Source organism: Antedon bifida, chromosome 1 (genome assembly GCF_963402885.1).
Source record: "Antedon bifida chromosome 1, ecAntBifi1.1, whole genome shotgun sequence".
Classification (NCBI taxonomy): Eukaryota; Metazoa; Echinodermata; class Crinoidea; order Comatulida; family Antedonidae; genus Antedon; species Antedon bifida.
Genome location: NC_136226.1, coordinates 1714987 through 1736667, shown reverse-complemented (window position 1 = coordinate 1736667; position 21681 = coordinate 1714987). Strand labels below are relative to the sequence as shown.

Sequence of the window (21681 nt, the reverse complement as noted above, 5' to 3'; positions counted from 1 at the left end):
TATTGTATTATTTCCATGAATAGATATATAGAAGCAAAGTACACTGTAATGAAGTAAATATATTCAACGATATTATTAGACATTAAGGGTACTACTAGTTTTAGTCACTTTTAAAGATTTAAATGGCTCCACCACTGCTAATAGTAATAAGCCTAATAATTAAATAAATATTGACTCTTTCTTATTTAATTAAAATGCAAAGAAGCAAAGGCATACCTCATAATTGTCCACTATTCCCATTCGCTTTAATGCCATCAGACGACTAGATTAAATATATAAAAAAAACATGTTTAATATTTAAAAACCTACTAAACACTCAGTACTACTATTATTACTGGGCCTAGGCCCGTTAAGGCCCAGCTCAGACGTCTAGGGCTAGGCTAGCTAGTACTACCTGTACGGGTTGCTATCGACAACTTCAGCACTCATTTTGTCGATTCGTTGCCGAGCCTGGCTACTCGTCCGGTGACTTTCTTGTGCATTTGCAAGTTCTTTTTCAAGATATTTAACTCTTGCTTGTAAATCAGCGATACTATCCATTTTTTCAAAAAATCAACGAACAGTTTAGCAGTTAAAATATCATAAAAACACCAAAACAGCTGCTGAAGATCCGACCCTTTAATTCGTTTTCAACAACACACACATCGCACATGCACGTCACAGCAAGCGCGCCCTCTAATGGTCTCAACCATTATGATTTCATGTTCTAAAAATAGAATCAAGCTGGGAAAAACCACATTGATTCACAACAGCAAAATGCAATTCAATAAAACTTTATCATCCAACTGGGAAATTTATTTGGTGTGGTATACAAATATTCATAAATACGTTGAATAATACATACAAAATACAAGAAGCACAATGATCATTATAAAAATCTCTCTCTGATTAGTAATTATGTCATTTAGGCCTACATTTGTCAGGGAAGGAGAGGGGAGCATTTAAAAGATTTCAATTTTTTTAAATTATCGAGACTATCGGTACTATTACTAAAGGCAAGGGCAATATTGAGTAAGCTGAGTTGATCGTCCATTGTGACAGTAGGCCAAAGTCTAATTAAATGGGGTTTTTTTAAATGATATCCTAAATTGTTAAAAGATGTGAAAGAAATACAACCGTTATCAATGTTGTTTTTTCCGTGTTATCCTCTCGAGCCTCAGGCTGTTTCCTCTGTTAACTCAAAGCATAGCGACATAAAATCACAATAATAATACATTATTATAGTAGGCCTACACAACCTGTCATTAATGCTTAGGCCATTCCTTCAAACCTCGAAAAAGTGAGAATTCACTCTACTTGATTATATAATTATGTAATAATTGATAGGCCTACTGTAATAGCATACATACGTGTTATTTATAGGCGCAATAACCGTATTAATATATTTCTTAGAAACGAATTAAGCATATGATTTCTCATAAATATTCAATAAACAAGGTAGATATCTGGAAATTCCCAAACAAGAAAAATCGTTACGATTTTTATTAAGATAATACAAAACACAATAGAAACCTCCGTTTCTATTTATAGTTCTTGTATATAAATTGTGACTATGTGCGTTGGTTAATTGAGTCTGGGATGACAGATGATATAGATATGATGTTATAGGTCTACAGACAATGACAGCTCGACGCGATCGTCAGCGGACCATTTCTGAGCGGTTGCACCAGCTTAGGTGAGTTATTTAATATATTTCTCTTATGTTAAAGGCTTATGACAAATGTTGTTGTCTCACAGTCCTATTTTGCATATATATAAAAATGAGCTTTTCCCCAAAATGTCTTCATAGTAGCTCTAACCGTTTATCAATTAATTGCAACTAGCAATCTTACTCATTACTTGTTTACTATCTCTTTATATTTTTCTGTTTTACTAGGCTTTACTTTTAATGTATATATTTATATGTATTTTTTTTTATAAATGTTGTATTTTTTATTGTTTATTATGTGCAATTTGGACCCCATTGGAAATGGGCTGTTTTTTCCGGCCTAATGGGTGTTCCTGATGCTCATTATTTTGTCGTTTGTCTGTATGTAATTTTAATGTTGAGCATCAAATAAATTCAATCAATCAAATTAACAATTACAACAAAATCACAATTAGGCCTATTGCGCTCCATGACTTGCACTCTTTTTGTTAAAGAATTTACACAACGTATTTATTATTACTATTATTGTGATCTGACACGGGGTGGTACTCCTTTGATGATGAATTTAGAAATTCCCATATTACTAGGAAGTTATAACAAAATGCGGACTGCTGATGAATTTGGAAATTCTCGTATTAATCATTAATTATTATATCAATTTTATGAAAAAAAAATGATTTGCAGGAATAATTTGTTTGAAGTTTAACAAGATATGAAGATATAGGCCTGCATAATTATGTCTGGACAATTATCTTTTTTACTAGCTATTGATATAATATTAGAATAGTTGTAAGAATTTACGGGTATATTATACTTATTGTAACATAAAAGAATAATGAAACTATAAATATTTCAAATCAAATCAATATTTATTTCTTCCAAAATGGAACAATAAAAGTCTAAAAAATAATTAAACAAAGATACTAAATTTAAAAAATGAAGAGGGCTAAGCTCTAAGGAACGCCAAATTATTAAACATTGGCACTTGTAGCAAGCAACCAAGCACATTTAACAAAAGTAGACGTAATTTCTAACAATGTTTCTTGTGGCTCTAATCTATGGTTTGATTTGATACTTATGAAATTTATTTATAGAAATATTTACCTTATTGACAATTTTTTCTATTTCTTAGAATCCAAGATTTACCACAAGGCCTTAAAGAGGTTAGTAGGCCTAGGTCTATCCAGGAGGCATCAATATCTTAAAACTAATTAATTTAAGGTTAATTAAATAACATGAATGTTTTGTATTTAGCTTTGTTATGTAATATATAAAGATAATAATATTTAGTCCGTATATTAAAATATAAATCTGATCAGTGATTCTTAAATATAGCGTTTGAAGTTTGTACGGAAGCTCAGAAGTGATATCATAGAGGAGGCGGATAATGAATATAAAGATGGCCAATATGTAAATTCATACACTCTTTTTGATGAAGCACTTAAACTCAGCGGACTACTACTGAACTTGGGCGAGTACCTACGGTTTAATGATGACAAACCACTGTTGTTTCAACGAATACAAATACTTCTGAAACTGGTAATAACTTTATAATTGGCTTGCGATTTATTTATCCCCACACACAAGGCAACTATCAATTATCTGCAATTGTTTGTGGAGGATTTAGATGTTAGTAGACAGTGATTTGCCTACAAATGACTGATTATGTATGTTTAACATTATAAACCCTAATAATATGTATGTTTTTCATTTTTTAAAGGAACGTTATATTGAAGTACCTGACAGCTGTGATGAAGGTATTTATTAATTTAATTGGATATCGCCCTTTTTTAGTCTAAATTAAATCTTTTCCAATATCATCAAACTAAAATGTAAAAAGTTAAAATATCTACGTATGCGCACATACATTTCAATAATCCATTGATATAAGTTATTTGATTAACTTTAGTTCTGTTACATGAACCTTCATACAATCAAGTGAGAGTAGACAAAGCAGTGGCATTGTATGAGACACGCCAATATCAAGAATGCCTGAAAACATTGAGTTACTTCAAACCGCAGGTATTACATGTTATTTCTTTCTAGTTTTTATATTGATAGGCCTATAACGATGTGGCCTATTGTTACTGTTATGATTTGAGCGTTAATTGCTCTCATAAAAAGTTCACGTAAAATATACATTATTTGTAGATTTGTATGCTTTATTTTGCGACAAATGCGTAATATAATGTATTTATATCACTTATTAGCAACGAAAACAAAAATCACAAATCGTGGAACTTATTGAAAAGCTGAAAGAAGTTGGTTTCATGTTTACTGACGATGATCCTTCAGGATTTTGGAACAGTCAAGGAGCCAAACCAAAATGCAATAAGGTACAAGTCAATTAAAGTTTATTTAATAAAAAATGAAAAGACGGCGGTGACTTCATTGTAAATGCATTATTTTAAGAATATGATATAATTCAAGAAATATCAAGGTAATAAGAAGATCGCGCGCTCCCCTCTTCAAGACAGTCAAAAGTTTTCTTGATAGGAGTATAAACACATTAAAAACCTGAAAAAATATCTTTTGTTGAATCAGTCATTTTAACCGGAAACCCATTTTCTGATAAAAAAAAAACAATGGGGTTTGGTTAAATTTAACCATGTCTTTTTAATGTGAAAGTGAAATCATTATTTGTGTTCGTGTTTGGTTTCTACGGAAGTGAACTTCATTATAACTTCAAAATGGTCTATTCAACGTCTGATTTTATTTATCTTCACTGTTCATTCTTGGGGGGATAATACATCTTCAAAATGGTCAAATCAGCCTTTGAACCCACTAGGAGCTTTCGAAGTGTATGAATGTGAATTCATTTTTTCAATTTCACCTCCTTGTTCGTAGTGACATTTCCACAATTTTGTGTTCTATAATAGATCCCTCAAAGGACACCCACTGCTGCACCATTTATTAAAACGTCAAAGAAGCAGAAAATGTCTACAAATTTGAACAAAACAAAATCACGTAAGTACTATAATCAATGATAGATCTAAGTTGAATTTGTTCAAAAAATTATGTGCATTTTTTAGAACATTGCATTGCTTTACATTATAGGCCTAGACTTAACTAATGGTCACCACAGCGCAACAGAACGTCAGAGTGATTCAGATTCGGATACGAGTGTAGCCAATGAAATATCTGATTCAGAATTTGCACAATGTTCCAACACAACGTTGCCATCTGCAGGTATATTATTTAAAATCCAAATAAAAAAATAGTATAAACAGGAGATAACGACTCGAAAACAAATACAGATTTTTGTTTAAAACATGAACTGGAGACAGAAAATAATCCCGGAATAGATCAATTAGTTTGTACATTTAGGGGACTAACACTCTGAGCAATTGTTCAATTTTATCAATATCATAAAGAAGTTTGTTGTCGTGTACGCATAGACTTATCACTATTATAGACGAAATGTATAAAGTGTCTTACTTTTTCAGATCAACATGTAGACAGAGGCCGTTCATCACAAGGTTACAGAATTGACAAGGAAGACTACTTGAATAATAATAATAATTCTGAAGAATGGTTTGCACCAACAAGACGGCGAAGAAATACGGTAACTATAGCGAAATTATGATTATTATATTACTTATTTGTTCTAATACTACCCCTTTAGCCGAAGACTGATCTCCCAAAGGGCCCACCAGTATCAAACAGTTACAAAGTTAAGAAACCAAAACAAAACAGATAAAAACAACCCACCAGCCACACCTAACTACTAGCAGAATTCCAGTTTAAATGTTTATTGTCTTATAAATTAATTAAACCTTGTAGCGTATGCTTTCATGGGTTAAGCCATGGAAACTTACAACATATACAATAGTTGTGTAATAAATTCCAGACGGGAGTCGAACCAGTAACCCTCGCTAAAAAGGCGAGCACGGTTAACAACGGTTTATCCGTCAGATTGTATCACAAAAGAAGAGATAGATATTTTAATAGTATACAGCTAGAATAAGATGATAAACAGTTACTACTTAAAAAGTAAATTTATAAACATATTTATATCTTTACTTCAGTCTGGTAGCCTGGATCTTAGTACAACACCACACATTGGAGGTAAGAACAACTGCTATAGGCCTAGTTATATAAATAAATAAATCAGTCATACAGTCAAGCACGACAAAACCTGTACTTTATTTTTAATTTGAATATTTTCTTTCTTTTTATTAAAGAACACTTTGGTGAATCAAAAAATAATTCTAAATTCAACAACAAGAAGATCGTAACAGAATCGGTAGAAGCTTTAAATCTTATATTAGCCTGCCAAAACTGTTTTACAAGAACTGCTTATTATGGACGATGTGGCTACTATTACCATGGCAAGTTGAGAAATCATAACTGTTTAAAAGACATTTTAATTTGCCGAGATACGGCGGCAACCAAAACGTTCAAACGCAGTGTTTGGTGTCAAATTCGTGAACGTGTACAGAAAAACTTTAACGGTGAATACAAGTTGTGTCACAACTACCAAGCAGATAAGTCATGTAAGGTTCCGAATTGTTCATTCCCACATACCGACGAAGAAAAAGTGGTATGGAATGCAGAACGGCAAGGGACCTTCAATCGCAATAACGTTATACTCCACTTGAAGTTAAATACGCCTGGATTGAAATCCTGTTTTCTAGGTCCAAACGTGCCTAGAAACGTAAAGATGACACCCCAACATCACCAATCACTACCTGTGGTACCTGCTGTCCCGCAATTTAACCCACCAAGGCCAATTGCCATTTTACCCAGTTTACATCCGCGGCTAATCTCTGGAAACGTAAATAAAATAACGGCACTTGCACATCCACAGCCTGGTAATGTTCCTGCATCATATCCTGCTCCTTGGCAACAAACTGAAAGACCTGTTGGCATATCATTTGAAAATTCTTCAAATGTGCCTAATTACCAGGCTCCTTTAAGTTCACTTCCAATACATAGACCTCCCTTCCCAGTTAAAAACAAATTTCCTCAGTCTGAAAATCATATGAAAGAAGCAACGCAACAGTCAGCATTGTTCAGTTCTCTTCTTGAAAAGGTTAAAGGTCGGTTTACTTACATATGCCAGCAATGCCGCTATTTGAAACCTCCTTGTATAACTTTCCAAAACAGAAACAATCTAAAGTTTTGTGGACACCCCTCGCAGAAGCATCAGTGGTCGACCTGTAAAATATTGGCACACGAAGTACAAGAAAACGGAAGAATCATTCGATCTACAATAAGACTTCAGCTTCCTAACAACGTGGCAGATCAGTGTAGACACTATGTCAGATCATACGGCTGTGAGAGAGGCGACATCTGTAATTTTGCCCATGATTTCATAGAACTTGAAATTTGGAAATTAGAACAAAGGAATGTTGTTGATAGAGATTCTCTTGTGAAGTTTTGTGGAACTATGGCGGCACCCACTCGATCTGAAAAATCAGTCAGCTCACTGGAAATACCGGCAACTAAGCAAGAAGCAAAATGCCCATTCAACTTAAAATTTGTATGCGGAACATGCTGGAGCCGTGGAGGACAGCAACGAGGACAACATCGCAAAGACACAACAAAGTGTGAAGCTGGACATTCGTGGAAAGAAAAGATATGTCTTGTGTTTTCTGGTGGTAGAAAGTGGATTAAAGTAAACGACAGACATCCAAATCTTAGACCTAATATTATACCTGTAATGTGTAAGAAAAAATCGAAATGTAAATACGCAGATAGACAAGGAAAGCAATGCATGTTTTGTCATTCAGAAGAAGAAATCCAAATTTGGATTTTTATGGCAAAACAGAAATGTAAGTACAAAGCTCTAGTTCATTTTTTTTGGTTGATTCTATGTTTCAATTTGTTCGCTATTTATAAAAATAATAACATAAAATATTACATATTATTTTTCTTTCAGTGAAAAGCTTGGATGAGATTTTTGAAAGTCAGAATTTGTCAGCTAATAACGAAAAAACAAAAGAAGATCAAAAGGTTTTCACTCAGCATGAAACTGTAAATTACCATTGTACTTACTGTAAGATGGATTTTGATTCTACACAAACGCTTGACTTCCACATCAACACTTTGAAACACAAACGTTGTGTTAACTCCGACACTGAAAGAAGCTGGAATCACAGAAGTCCACCACTTAATGTTGTCAACGGCGAGTACGTTATGTGTGACAGGTATGAAAATAGGAGATATATTAAGTTTAGGCCAATTTACACAGACAAGCGGTAACGGTAAGCGGTAATTGTAAGCGGAAATCCGCGTGGCTTTTCTCATTTACACAGCTCGCGGAATTCGGGAGCGGAGTGGTGTAAATTAAGCGCTTGTAGGCCTCGAGGCTAATGCATGTTACAGTTACTGTTGGCCTGGATGTGACTGACTGTCAGTAGGCCTAGGTTTTAGAGGGACTTGTTGCCTAATAACGTCCTAAATGCATAATTATTTTCTTTTCACTATCCTTAAACAAACAATCAGTCACATTGTAGTTGTTTGTATTTCTGAATAATAACAAGTTCCAAAACTAGGCTAGGCCTACAACGGCACTCGTATTTATTGTCGTCTTTGACTCGACGGACTCGCGTAAAAAAGTTGTTGATAGATGACGTTATTTCAATCATGTCGTTGGTTGGCCAGAATCTATAATTATCGCGCACTATTTTAACAAAACCGAATCTGTTTATATCCTGAGCGGATTTCCGGTCACCCGCCCGTCCGCTCGCGTTCGTTGGAATAGACCTATTAATTTACTTCCCTCTACTAGTACGCGGATCCAGAAAAAAAAAACCAACCTTTTTTGCAGAGGTAAAATAACAAATGATAATGATTTATTTTATTATTATTCTACTGTAAGACACAAAGAGAATAATTGCCCCTACTCGAATGTGGACCCAGCTAACAACCACTGCACACTGGCACACAGCCAGGAAGAATTGGAAGAATGGAAAGAAAGACATGAATATCGAATGATGAAAAGACGAAAAGCTAACGAGAGCAAACTCTTCTCATTCATGGATCAACTTTTGATTGAATACAACTCATCAACATCTGAGGTTAAAGTGGTAAGAAAAGTACACAACTAAATTAAATCTATTTTGGCAGAGAAAAGGGCAGACATATTATATATACAGATATTACGATAATTGTGTTCAAACACCCTATTGGGTATTCGTGTAGATTTTGTTGCATAACCCACAGGTACACTGTTTAGGGACAGCAACGGAAGAAGTTACCCAATACAGACATCAGTTCACCAACATATAACTTAATTAGTAGCCGAAGTCTAAGTATTCATAATTGTTAACATTTATTAACAACAAAATTTATACTTTTAGATAACTGAGAAGGAATTGCCAAAAATTCGGATTAATTGTGAGAAGAAATTGAATTGTTTTATCGATGCCATTGACAGAGAGTGTGACAGAGTATTCGAGAATTGTTGGACATTCCGAGTGGAGTGCATTGATGGAGTAAGTGAAGGTTTAAAAACTATTACGTTTCAATTTCTAGTAATGATACTGCAGTAGCTTGATATACATGTAAATGAGATTGTTACTTATGAGCAGGAAATAAAACAAATGAGCATGAATAACATGGCTTGGTGTTCAAATTTCGGGGCCCATGGTTTTATTGTGGCAAGAAATATTGAAGTAAGAAATCAATTTAAGTAACGGGGCTATTATGGTTTGATTATTCGGTATGGGCTGTAATACTATACTATACTGTATTAACAAGCGCAACCTTCGTAATAATCTAATTATTATCAATATTTAGGAAGAAAGGCTAAAACGTGTTGGTTTACTATACGATGAACATCGTTTGCACTTTTACTTGTCACAACCAATACATGAAAATAAACCCCAGGTTTGCCCTGGAAATATGATCAAGGATGGATATACATATACTGTAGATGTACATTTCACCAGCAACATGCTTGGAAGTTTCCATCAATGGGCTGTCTTTGATTTTGGGAAGAAGCCAGTTATTGTTCGAAAACTTAATGTTCATGTCGGTGCAGAAGAAGACCGTCCTAAATACATGAAGCAGTTGAGCCAGTCCACAGATATTTGGGACACAAGTAATACAGAGATAATCCGACCAACTGAACCAAGCCCCCTTGAAGAAGACCTCTTCAGGAAATACAAGCCACCAAGTGCAAATCTAAATATTGATGATTTGAATGTAGGCGAGCTAACTCAGGAGAATTACAAACATAGGATGCACAAATTGGTGAATTTTGAGGAAAGAGATAGGATGACAAAGATCAGCAGGTATTATTTATATACTTTTATATTCTATTACTATAAACATGTGCAATAAATATAATGTGGTATAAAAAGGAGTAAATATGAAATCATTTATATACATCTCTAGGATTAGGAAATGAATTTGTTGTTAAAAACTTCTCTCTAACGGTGTGTTCTATTGTTTCTGAACCTAACCCTTTGCCTAACTTCTCCTTAACGTATGATACAAGCGTATTATCTTAACGAATGCACTTTTCAATAATCAAATTTTAGGTTTAACACAACAACAGAGATGGAAATTGAAAATAATATCACGATTGAATCCTATGCTGGTACCGAACTGTTTATTGCTCAAAATGGTGAACTCTTTGGTAAAATGGAACTAACTGAAACTCTAAACTGTGATACTGAATCAAGTTTGCTAATCATAGAGTCTGTACAAAGTGTATTGTGCAAATTTGATTCAGAATCAAATACAGCTTACGAACTAAAACTCGTATCCAATGAAAGCATTGGTGGTGGCACAAAAGATTACATCTACGTAAATCTGAACGCAACATTGGTAGAGAAATTAAAACTGGAAGCCGGCAAGAAAGAGCACATCGAAGTTCAGTTCCATGTTGACCGCTTACTTTTCTGTGAAATGCACTACGCTATTGATAGCTTGGAAAACATGGATTTTGTGTTTCCAGTACCCGGAAATGAACTGGCAATTCCGGTTGGTTGCAGTACGGAGAACCTTAACAAGAAACAACATCAAGCAGTAGAATATATGCATAGGGCAGGAACTACGACAGTCAGCGGGCCACCATTGGTGATATATGGACCGTTTGGTACAGGAAAAACACGAACCATGGCAGAGGCTGTAAAGAAGATCCTTCTGAAACTTGGTACAACGGTTTTGATTTGCACCATGTCAAATAGGTTTGTATATGAAAGTACCGACATTAGCATTAGCCTGATGAAGATGTTTAAGAAGAAGAAAATCTCAAACTTAATTACTGATATTTATTTTCTTTATTGTTTCGGAGAAAGAGATGACTAAACCTGGGAAGAAAAAAGTACTGTAAATATAATATGTAATTTATAACAGCTAATACAGTTAGAGAATGTGTGTATGACACTGCTTTTTATTTTCTTACTTAGTGGGGCAGATCTGTACATTACAGAACATTTAGATGAATATCTCAAAACTTACCAACACCATAGGCCTACCAAAAAAAAAACTTATAAAAAACGTCCCAAACCAACACTGCTTCGCGTGTACCAACCTGAACGACGTATTGCGACCATACATCCAGATGTTAGGAAGTATTGTCTGGTTGACAAAGCCACTAACACAATCAATCTACCAACCAGAGATGATGTGAAGAGATCTCGAGTTGTCATCTGTACCCTTAATATGGCATTAAGATTAGTATCTCTGAACTTGAAAGGCCATTTCACACACATACTAATTGATGAGGCAGGTCAGGCATTAGAGACTCAAGCTATCATGCCGTTAGCAATGGCAGAGTGGAAGACATGTGTAGCAATTGCTGGTGATCATATTCAAATGAGTCCAAAGGTAATAGGTATTCTTTTAAATATATTACTACGTCGTTTTTATAATTGAAGATGTTTTCCAAATGGTTTTTTGATTGCATTTGTATCTTCTCCTTGTCTGCCTCTTTGGCAAATATTTAAAATAGGCAGGAAATGTCCAAAAAATCCTATTAGTGTAGTAGTAATTCACAAAATTGACAGCATATATTTCGAAAAGAATCCACCCTCTTCAGTTTGCAAAATAATCTCGAAAGGAAGCCAATCTCCAAAAGAAGGCCGCCCGAGAGCCCTAAAAAAAGCAGAAGCCCATGTAAAAAAATGTATGTTTTTTTTTCGCAAACATACATTAAAAAATTACAAACTGCATTGTTCATTACACGTACGATCATAATCTTTCCTCAGTTATCTAAATAGCAAATGTGACTAATGATACAAACGGTATTGTTTTTTCTAATAGGTTTATTCTGAGGAGGCACGCATCGGTGGATTTGATCAATCTATTCTTAAGCGCCTACATGATCATTATAAGAAAGCAAAGGACGAAAATACTATATTTCTGTATTACAACTACAGAACCTGTGAAGAGATTTTATCGTTTATATCTGACATATTTTACAAAACCAAACTAATTTCTAAAAAAGTGCATCCAATTCACCCCACTATTCACCCGTTATCATTTTACGCTGTCAGGGGGAAAGATCATCTTGTAGGAACATCATATTGTAATAGGGATGAAGTAGTAGAACTTGGATTCAGGGTTGAGAGTCTTTATCGCAACTGGCCGGAAGAATGGGGAGAGAAGAGAGATATTGGTGTTGTTACACCATACAATTCTCAGGTACGTAATTACGTATCATTTTGCATAATACGTAAGATTCACTTACCTTCAAGTACAGATGGCTAAGAAAAAAAAACAATTTAACGTACAAATTAACTAAACAATTTCAGGTGCTTGAAGTTCGCAAGGAACTCCGAAGACGCAAGTTAAATGATGTTACAGTTGAAGGAGTGAGAAACGTACAAGGTATGTTATCTTTTAGACTATGTATATAGGCCTATAGTAATTATTTTACCATTGGCTAGACTGGTTATTGACAATCGGGTTTCAATTAATTTCAGATGATTTTATGTTAAATACTATAGCCTTTTCTTTTTTATTTAACCTATTAATATTATTTTGCAAAGGTAAAGAATTCCGAGCACTGTTTATTAGTGTTGTGCGAACAAGAGAAAAACTGGACGGAAAGGGGAACGTTACTGTCAAATACAGCAATCCAGATGAAAGTGAAAATTTTTACTATGGATTTCTTTCTGATGAAAAAATGTTAAACACTGCATTCACAAGAGCCAAATCTCTCCTGGTGGTTGTTGGAGATCCTATAACAATGTGTTCTATTGGTCTTTGCTCAAAGGTTTGGGAGGAGTACCTCCAGAAATGTGAGCAACACGGAAGTTTGTATCCACGTGATTTAACCCTACAGCAAATACGTGGAGAAATAGACGCTACAAACATTGAACTTAATCCCCTTGCTGCTCCTTTCAAACCGTCTTTCAGAAAAAAAGAATCTGATGTTAAGATAAAGAGGCCAGCAGATGTTATGAGACAGATCAGTGAGGATTTTCCATGTCTATCCAGAATCGGTGGAGATGAATCAGAAACGTCTGTTAGTGGTGATTTTACTTTTTTTCACGAGGAACTGAATATTTCCGAACATGAAAAATGGCAGTCAGACGATGAGGAATTTGATATGAATAAAATTGAGGATTCAATTTTGAAAGAGCTTCGGAGACAAGTTGATGACGAGTGTGGATCTTCATCAAATTTCAAAGAATTAAAACAAACTGAGGAACCATCAATTCAGATTTCGAACAAAGGTAGTAGTGAACACATAGTAGATTCTGTCCCAATAAACACTGAACTAATGAAAAAAAAACTCGAGTTAGAAGAAATTGTATTAAAGTTATTTGTTCCAGAAAACGACTATCCACATCGTCAAGGAGTTGATTTCTTTAAAGAGCACAACCCAGAAGACACCGACATAAATAATGAAGAATTAGATCAAGACAAGAAATATAACCTACTTCTTGAATCAGAACGGGAAAAATACAAGAGATGCAAATTTCATCTTGATGTTCGAGGAAAGACATATGCTACCACTTTAGAGGAAGATATTCCAATGAATATTTCAATCGTCACTAAGCATAACAGAGGGCGGGGTTTAAACAATGATGAAGTTATCATAGAAATACAAGAAAATGAAGATATTTATGAAGAGTCAGAAAACAAAGACACGTCTGAAACAATTTATGGCAAAGTTGTCCATATCTTGAAGAGAGCGTCTGACCCATACTTGCGTAAACTAGTATGCGTACTAGATCCATATAGTAATAGTCTTATGGTGCCGGTAAATACAAATTTCCCAAAACTGCGCGTACCGACACAGGATAAAAACAAGTCGTCAATTGTGGATGCTACTGTACAAATATACACCTTAAGTAATCAGGTCAACAGTCAGAATCCGTTTTATTTAGAAGACCAAGTTGTGGTGACAAATAAGGATCGTCCTCATAAATTGTTTGTGGTACAATATTGGAAATGGCACGATAAAATGACATATCCAATGGGATTTGTTACAGAAGAGCTGCCGCCAGCCACTAACAAAGCAGAGGGGATTAGAATTCTAAAGCTTATACATGGTGTTGAAGATACCTGGAAGAAGAAAGTCCGTGAAGAACTTGACAAGACGTTTTCAGAAAATTGGACAATTCCAGAAGATGAAATAAAAAAGAGAACTGATTTCAGGAACATTGAAACATTCACTATCGACCCAAAAGGTTGTCAAGATATTGATGATGCACTTAGCATACGTAAACTTTCTGACAGTCATTATGAAGTTGGAGTTCATATCGCTGATGTCAGCTATTTTGTAAAAAACAAAACATTGCTTGATGAAGAGGCACAGAAGAGAGCCACTACTTATTATCCAAAACTTTCAGCTCCAATCAACATGCTACCATCACGACTTAGTAATGACTTGTGCAGTTTAGTTCCAGGAAAGGATAGGTTAACAATTTCTGTATTTATGGGCATAGGAAATGACGGTCTACATTCTGACACAAAAATAGTGAAATCGGTCATTCATTCCAGACAAAAATTCACGTACAAAGAAGTAGAAGACATCATTCATAATGGAAACAATGATGTAAAACCATCCATTGTAACTGCAATGCATGTACTGAATGAATTAGCTCAGAAGACTCGTGCAGCTCGCCTTAAGGAAGGCAGATTTTCATACAATGAGGATGAAAATGAAGACGAGGCATCATGTCCTCTTGCAAATTCACTGATTGAAGAGTTTATGGTTCTTGCAAACAAAGCTGTCGCAGAGTATCTGATGGCAAGATGTCCTCAGTGTGTGCCACTTAGGAGGCAACTCTCACCAGATCCTGAAAAGCTACAGGAATTTCAAGTCAAACACTTACCTGATATTAGAAACAGTAAAGAGATGTTAGGGAAGTTTAAAGAATATGTTGATTCTTCACAGTGTAATTGTGATAATGTCTGTAAATGCGGTAAACAAAGTAACACAATTACAATGCAGACACGGGAATGGAACAAGTTGGTTGAAATTGTAAATAATATCAAGCAAGGTTCCGATGCCAGTCTTGCTGAAATGATGAAGATTATCCAGATTGTTTGTACTGATAATAAACATCCAAAACTCTCAGTGATGATGGCACACTACTACACGATACAAGAGAAGTCAGATTACAAATGTTCTGGTCAAAGCATTTCTGAGGGTCGAGATTTGGCACATCATTCTCTCGAGATTGACTTGTACACTCACTTTACATCTCCCATAAGACGTTACATTGATATAGTTGTGCACCGCCTTATAGATGCAGCTATCAACAAAATAGATGTTCCTTACACTGAAGAAGAGATCGGTTCCATCTGCTATAATTCATCTATTAAGTCTGCAAATGCTAAGGAGTTTACAAAGAGTACAAAGTTGTTTATGATGGCTTTACAGTTGCAAGAAACATCAATGTCATGTTTACCTACTGTGGAGAAAGCAACGGAAAGACATATTAGTTTTGTCTTTCCAAGGTTTATGCAAATTACCAACAAGACTGTGGGCTTAAACAAGTTACAGCCATGGAACAGACCAGAACCTAATAACGATACCATCAATATAACGTGGAAGCAAAGAATATATGATGCAAAAGCAAAACCTACTGAGGTTCTACCAAGGATTGACAGCACTGCAGGAGAGTTGGATGCAAACCGCTTTGTTGTTACTTTTGATAGTAACTATTGGCAAGAAATTCTTTCTGGAATTGAAGACAACGATATACAACAAATTTATTCTGCAATGCATTTGTCTGCCCAGGTAATCGAAACTACCGAGAAAGAAAAGAACAAAAGAACTATGAATAAATATACGAATGGCAAACTGTTAAAGAAAGAAGTCACATCTGAAATCTTAGACAGACACGGCAATCAATATCATTTTGTAGAGTTTGAAAGAGAATATTCTCCGGGACACATGGTTGAAGTTAAACTTATGGCAGGATTTGAACAAGGAATTCCTGAACCTAAAATCCAACTCTTCAACTTGACACCTGAACTGGACATATGTCTAGAACATCGTTCTGATTCTGTTGCATGTTTCTCTGAGTTAGCAAACCAGAAACCCAGAGGTGCGAAAGACATACCTACATATCAGAGACGTTGGTTGGCAGTGCTATCAATGGCATCTGCATCAAATGCTGTATCTCAAGATGACAGTCTCATCGTCAGAAATGTCTCAATCGATTGGAAATTTGATTCAGATAAACAGAGTTACAATGGTGTGTTTCATCTACCGACTGATTTCTGTTTCGATCGAAGTATAAGGTATTTATATTTATGATTCAAAATAACAAGTTCCAAATTATACTAAACTAATATTATTAAGACATAAATGGTCAACAACGTTTTCAGAAAGGTAGGCTTACAATGGATTTAACAAATATAAAATTAGTTTAAAGATAAAACAGTTTAGCACAGTTTACGAACAGAAACAAAATATTGAATTGGTGAACAATGACGTCCTTTCCTGTGTTTGTGCTTGGCAGTGTCACATAAAATATGTGACGAGCATTCGCAAGTTAATTAAATTTCTTACAATGCATGCAGATATCATATTACATTTTTTTTGCAATTCAATTACAGATTTTACCAATCTGATTATTTATGTGTTCGCTACTCTGGCTTTGACATACTAAACAAAAATGTAAATCCGAATCGTTCTCGAGTTAAGTCTACCTGGGTTGGTCACTGCTACACAACGGAGGTCGAAAAAGATCAAATGCAGACAACAATTTGGATTAGATTAAACCAGTCTGGGACAGGAACGAGCCTTACAAGTGTACTCTACCCGAATCCAAAGAAGGAACTTCTCTGTACTGTTGAACTCATTTCACAAGGAAAATCAGATAGGTTGGTATGAACTCTTCACTGGCGTTAACAATAGTAATATTGATCAATAAGAATACTGCTTACCAAATAGTTACGAATGATCGTTGAAGCATGAGAGCCTGAAAGGTAACGGAAAGCATAGGCAGTTTGTTGATTAAATAAGGGGATAAGGGGGTGGGGGTCAACTAAAATAAAATTATGGACTATGTCATATCACTTGATTTGTGACTATTAATAGCATATAATCCCAAATAACAGTTGCGCAGGGGGAAATTCTCTTTGCGTCTGGAGTTTAAGCAACCTATAAACAATATAGTTCATTGATAATATCAACACCTAGAAAAAAGGGAATTAACTATTTTCAATCAATTATTTTAAATAAGCTAGACCAGTTACCTAAATTTTAATTTTTCAAAGGCGTCTCGAAGATGCTGTAAAAGGTCTTAGTGAAACCAAGTCTTCGTTAATCCGAGATATTGTTCTTAGAAAATGCAACGGTGTAAAGCAAGATAGTAAGTATTAATTCTTTGTTCCTTACGGGCGTTTATTGAGGTAAAAAAGTGTATGCGCAAAATGTTTGTAAAGACGGAAAACTTATTTTCATTATTGTTTGAATATTTATTATTAATAATTGTTTTAAATTTAAATAGATTATTTTCCAATTCTTCAAAATTATTTATTTTAGATTCTACCCTTGACAAACTTGCTGAAATTGCAAAAACAATGAAAGTTGGTAATCTAAATGAAGCTTTGCCGCCGAATGATGCTCAAAAGAAGGCAATAAAGACAGCGCTTGCACAACCATTTACAGTTATACAAGGACCGCCGGGTAAGCGTTGTGCCACACCGTTAACTTATATAGTTATATAAATATAAATATCTTATTCGTGATACACTAATTTTATACACTAAATCACTTTTTTCCGTTTTGGTTGTGCCCTGATTACTATTAGGAATTGCTAGATACAAAAACACCCAACTTTATCAAATATAATTTGTCCTTTATGAAATTCCAATACAAGTGAAGATGAATATCATTCCTTTATAGTGTTTACTCTCTTCTTCGATACATTACATTGTTTTTTGCTTGATAAGATTTTGTAATTTTCCGAATAGAAAAGTTGAGATTTTAGAAAATCGTAAATACAGTAATAGTAACTTGTATTAATGCTATTGTATTGGCACACTGTATGCTGTAGGCCTACTCTGCAACACACACGTCAGTTTGGGTAAGACTAAATAACTAATAAATACTTACTATATCCAGGAACTGGAAAAACTGTAACAGGAGCACAACTAGCATACTACTTTTCCGAGATGAACATACAAATACCACCTACTGGTAAAGGCAGACCACAGGTTCTCTACTGCGGCCCATCTAACAAGTCTGTCGATGTTGTTGCAGGTAATACAATAGTATAATAAATACAATGGAAGAATACCATAGAAAGAGAGAAATATGATAAAGTTTTAGTCACAGGCCATAGAGAAGTTCGTGACCTGTTTTGTTTATATCCTTAGACAAAGCTACATTATTTCATCGCCTCGTCAAAATTGAACGTTAAGCTGTTAGTTTAGCTGCGATGTACAAATGTGCATTTTATTGCAGATGAAGAAAGAGTACTACTAGATTTTCATGGTTAGGTGATTCACTGTGGTTGCGTGCATTGTATTGGAAGTATGAGTTCATCAACAAGATATGTTTGTTTCAATAGGTTATTTAAAGAAGTTTCCAGGATTGTCTATCGTTCGGGTTTACAGTGACAAAATTGAAAAGAAAGATTTTCCATTGCCATGGGAAAAAAATATTCAAATAAAGGCTGATGTACTAACCTCTACTGACCCTGGTCATGTCAAAATTGCATTACACCATCTCATCAGGACAAGCGACAATACAATGAGTGCCGAAATACGAAAGCTTGATCGGAATTTTCAACAACTGAAACCAGGCACTGTTGTTCATAGGAAAACAAGAACAAAATATTTTCAACTGATAGAATCAGCAAAGGTAAAATTGTTGCATAATTTATACACAGTTGAAACAAAACGCAGAATCTGTGCGTCACGAAGTATACTGTTTATATAATAGTTAGTATTTTTCTATCAGTAGTTAGAAATTAATGGTATGGTATCTTAATAACTGCAGGAAGAAGAACTTAAGAAACATAAAATCATCTTAGCAACTTGCAATTCAGCTGGCTCTAATTGTGTCAAAGAATACTGTAGCATTATACAGTGTATCATGGATGAAGCAGGGATGTGTAGTGAGCCTGAGTCTCTTATCCCTCTTGTTATGTGTAAACCTCAACAAGTGGTTCTTATTGGAGATCACAAACAGTTAAGGTAAGACAAAGTAATTCACATTTGTAGATTTTTTTGAAATTTAGTCGTCCTGCCATTTATATTAAATAAACAATTTTTTTTATTTTTTTTATTCATTTTCAGACCAATCATTAATGAGGAACGTGCAAAGGATTTAGGTATGGGTATATCTCTACTAGAGCGTTATGAGGAAAAGGCACTGATGTTAACTATACAGTACAGAATGGTTAGTATCAAGCTAGTTTTGTCATATGTCATCATTGTTTTTTCAGCTAGCAGCTTCCCCATTTAAAAGACATAGGTTCTACAGTATTTTTCAGACTTTGTTTAAACTTTTTTTTTCGTTGCACTTCTCTCAAAACCTTCATTACTGTACAATTGAACGGTAAATTCGAAGTTTATTTAAAGATTAAATTAATCTTTTCTCTTCTTTTAGCATCCCAAAATTTGTGAGTTTTCATCGAACGCTTTCTACGATAACAAATTGGTGACAGATGATTCTGTTGAAAATCGCAAAATTAAAAAATGGCAAAGAAAGTTTTGGCCAGCTGGTTCCAGTTGTCCAACCGTATTCTGCCACGTGTATGGTAAGGAGGAGACACTGACTGTAAAAAGCTCAGAAGGAGGTGAACAAAGTAAAAGCAATCCACGAGAAGTGAAGCAGGTGGTTAGTACTGTTGGTAGTTTACGTTAATGGATAATTTTAGGTTACGGAATTTGTAAACGTTATGGTGCGATTTACAATTCTTTTAGGACAATTATAGGAATTCCATTGCACAACGTGATCCAATACATCAGGTATAAGTTTTGTTTTGAAAATTATATGAATACAAAAAGATTGAATTGATTTTAGGCCTAAAATACATTCTCATAATTGTATGTGTAAATATTCTGTGTAGTAAACAATAATTTCGGTTGGACTCGACTTTCGAGCTTGTCATTTGCGTATTATAAGAACTCCTAATTGTTTCTTGTATTGTTAGATGAAAGGCCTGTATTCCTGTAACGTTCTAATATTAAAGTTGTGTGAAAATCTGTTAATTTTGTTAGGTGAGAATTGCTAGTAAACTGCTGGACAAGGGAGTGCAACCTAAAGATATTTTGATACTATCGCAGTATCGCTTGCAATGTCAACGAATCAGAGATGATCTGAGAGTGCGTGGAATAGAGGAGGTTCAAGTCTCAACTGTGGTACTCAGTCAAGGTATGGTTCACTTTTGAGAGAATAATTTTGATACGGTATTATTTAGGCAATAGACAAATTTCAATCATTGCGCGATAGGATACCATTTTACATTTTTAAACAATACAAAAATAATACTGTACTTGATTTACCAATTTGATTTACTGCTATAACTTCTTTGGAATGCTATACAAACAGAACAATTTTTTATCTGTTTTTACAACTTATAAAAAAAGGTTTATGTTTAGTTTAATAATGAATGTGATTAGTATCAGTCCGTGTATTCGGATCAATCATAACAAAACAAAAAACTAGACCTTACAACCATAACAAAATGATGTATATATTCGTTAGGAAGTGAATGTGATTATGTAATCATGTCAACTGTACGGTCTTTACCAAGAATGGAGATTGAAAAGAAACCAAGTATTCGGTGGTTGAAAAGAAATTTGGGTTTTATAATTGATGAAAACCAAATGAATGTAGCACTGACCAGGGCCAAGAAAGGACTCATTCTTATAGGTAAGAAGAACGGAAGAAGTTAATAAGGGTCTAATGTTTCAGATTACAGTATATTAATGGTAACGTCTTAAAATCTTACTAAAGATATTAATCTCATTTCTCTATAACCACAGGGAACCAGTATCTACTCCAAACTCACCCCAAGTGGAAGAAACTACTGGAAATGTACAAAGAAAATAACTGCCTTTTAAAAGCATCAGATTTCAAACCTTAAGTTTTTTTTTTAATATCTACCGGGAAAACTAATGTACACAAAAGCTGGTCTACTACCAGGAACAAGGAACCGCATTCAACAATCACCGAGATCTATGAAGTTATTTGTTCCGGTGCAATTCATTTTTTTCTCCATTATTGTAATTTAAACTTTCAACTTCATTGTCAATAACAAGAATGACTATTTATGATAATTGACAAAAAATATAAGATTTTTTAATTGTTTTTTTTTAAATTTATCTTAATTAGTGCGTGTTAATTGTTTTGTTTCTACAATCACATTTTATTATGGCCTTTCATTCTTTTGTAATGGGTAGGCCTATAGAATACATTTTAAAATAGACACTTTATTCGTCAAAAATATGGTTGGTAGCCGATCATTTCAAATAGTGTTGGTCCTAGTACAAAGCCCTATGCATTGGTAAACTACATAAACTAAAACCTTTAGGGTAAAATGGATCAATCTAAAATAACCTTGAATGATAGTTATATTTTTATAATATATTTGTTAATGGTATATGGTATCAAGTAGAGTAATAGAAGTGCGTTTAAATAAAAAATAAGG

The 21681-nt window shown here is 34.4% G+C and overlaps 4 protein-coding genes across 5 annotated transcripts in view; 3 read left to right on the top strand and 1 right to left on the bottom strand.

Annotated features, from left to right (window-relative positions):
* LOC144836955 (nephrocystin-3-like) overlaps window positions 1-7454 on the top strand; it is a 22785-nt gene extending 15331 nt beyond the window's left edge. Inside the window, exon 24 of the mRNA XM_078691906.1 lies at window positions 7444-7454. The gene's annotated coding sequence lies outside the window, so the exon portion shown is untranslated. The remainder of the gene's footprint in view (window positions 1-7443) is intronic.
* The window catches only part of LOC144837003 (ubiquitin-like modifier-activating enzyme 5), a 100735-nt gene that overhangs the window by 3970 nt on the left and 75084 nt on the right, over window positions 1-21681 (bottom strand). Inside the window, exons 1-2 of one of the 2 annotated variants that reach the window (XM_078691972.1) lie at window positions 395-651; window positions 217-262 (exon numbers count right to left, since the gene is read on the bottom strand). In XM_078691972.1, the coding sequence (XP_078548098.1) occupies window positions 217-262; window positions 395-540 (192 nt within the window). In that variant the 5' untranslated portion in view covers window positions 541-651. Of the gene's footprint in view, window positions 1-216; window positions 263-394; window positions 652-21681 lie in introns of those variants that run through there. The other variant, XM_078691980.1, reaches the window with a different exon arrangement.
* Window positions 1620-10491, top strand: LOC144837892 (uncharacterized). Its single transcript, XM_078693246.1, has 17 exons — window positions 1620-1675; window positions 2781-2811; window positions 2984-3187; window positions 3369-3405; window positions 3558-3670; window positions 3859-3984; window positions 4528-4615; window positions 4706-4837; window positions 5095-5213; window positions 5677-5716; window positions 5833-7425; window positions 7533-7800; window positions 8475-8682; window positions 8956-9090; window positions 9395-9891; window positions 10141-10299; window positions 10434-10491. Exons 1-17 carry the CDS (start codon window positions 1620-1622, stop codon window positions 10489-10491), a joined length of 3864 nt encoding a protein of 1287 aa, XP_078549372.1.
* On the top strand, window positions 10412-21681 carry LOC144836944 (3'-5' exoribonuclease HELZ2-like). Its single transcript, XM_078691903.1, has 16 exons — window positions 10412-10791; window positions 11014-11434; window positions 11870-12250; window positions 12361-12436; window positions 12598-16312; window positions 16631-16897; window positions 17294-17388; window positions 17562-17705; window positions 18144-18281; window positions 18592-18884; window positions 19023-19219; window positions 19322-19424; window positions 19635-19865; window positions 20249-20402; window positions 20736-20903; window positions 21017-21681. The coding sequence occupies exons 1-16, from the start codon at window positions 10511-10513 to the stop codon at window positions 21115-21117; spliced, it is 6765 nt and encodes a 2254-aa protein (XP_078548029.1). The 5' UTR covers window positions 10412-10510; the 3' UTR covers window positions 21118-21681.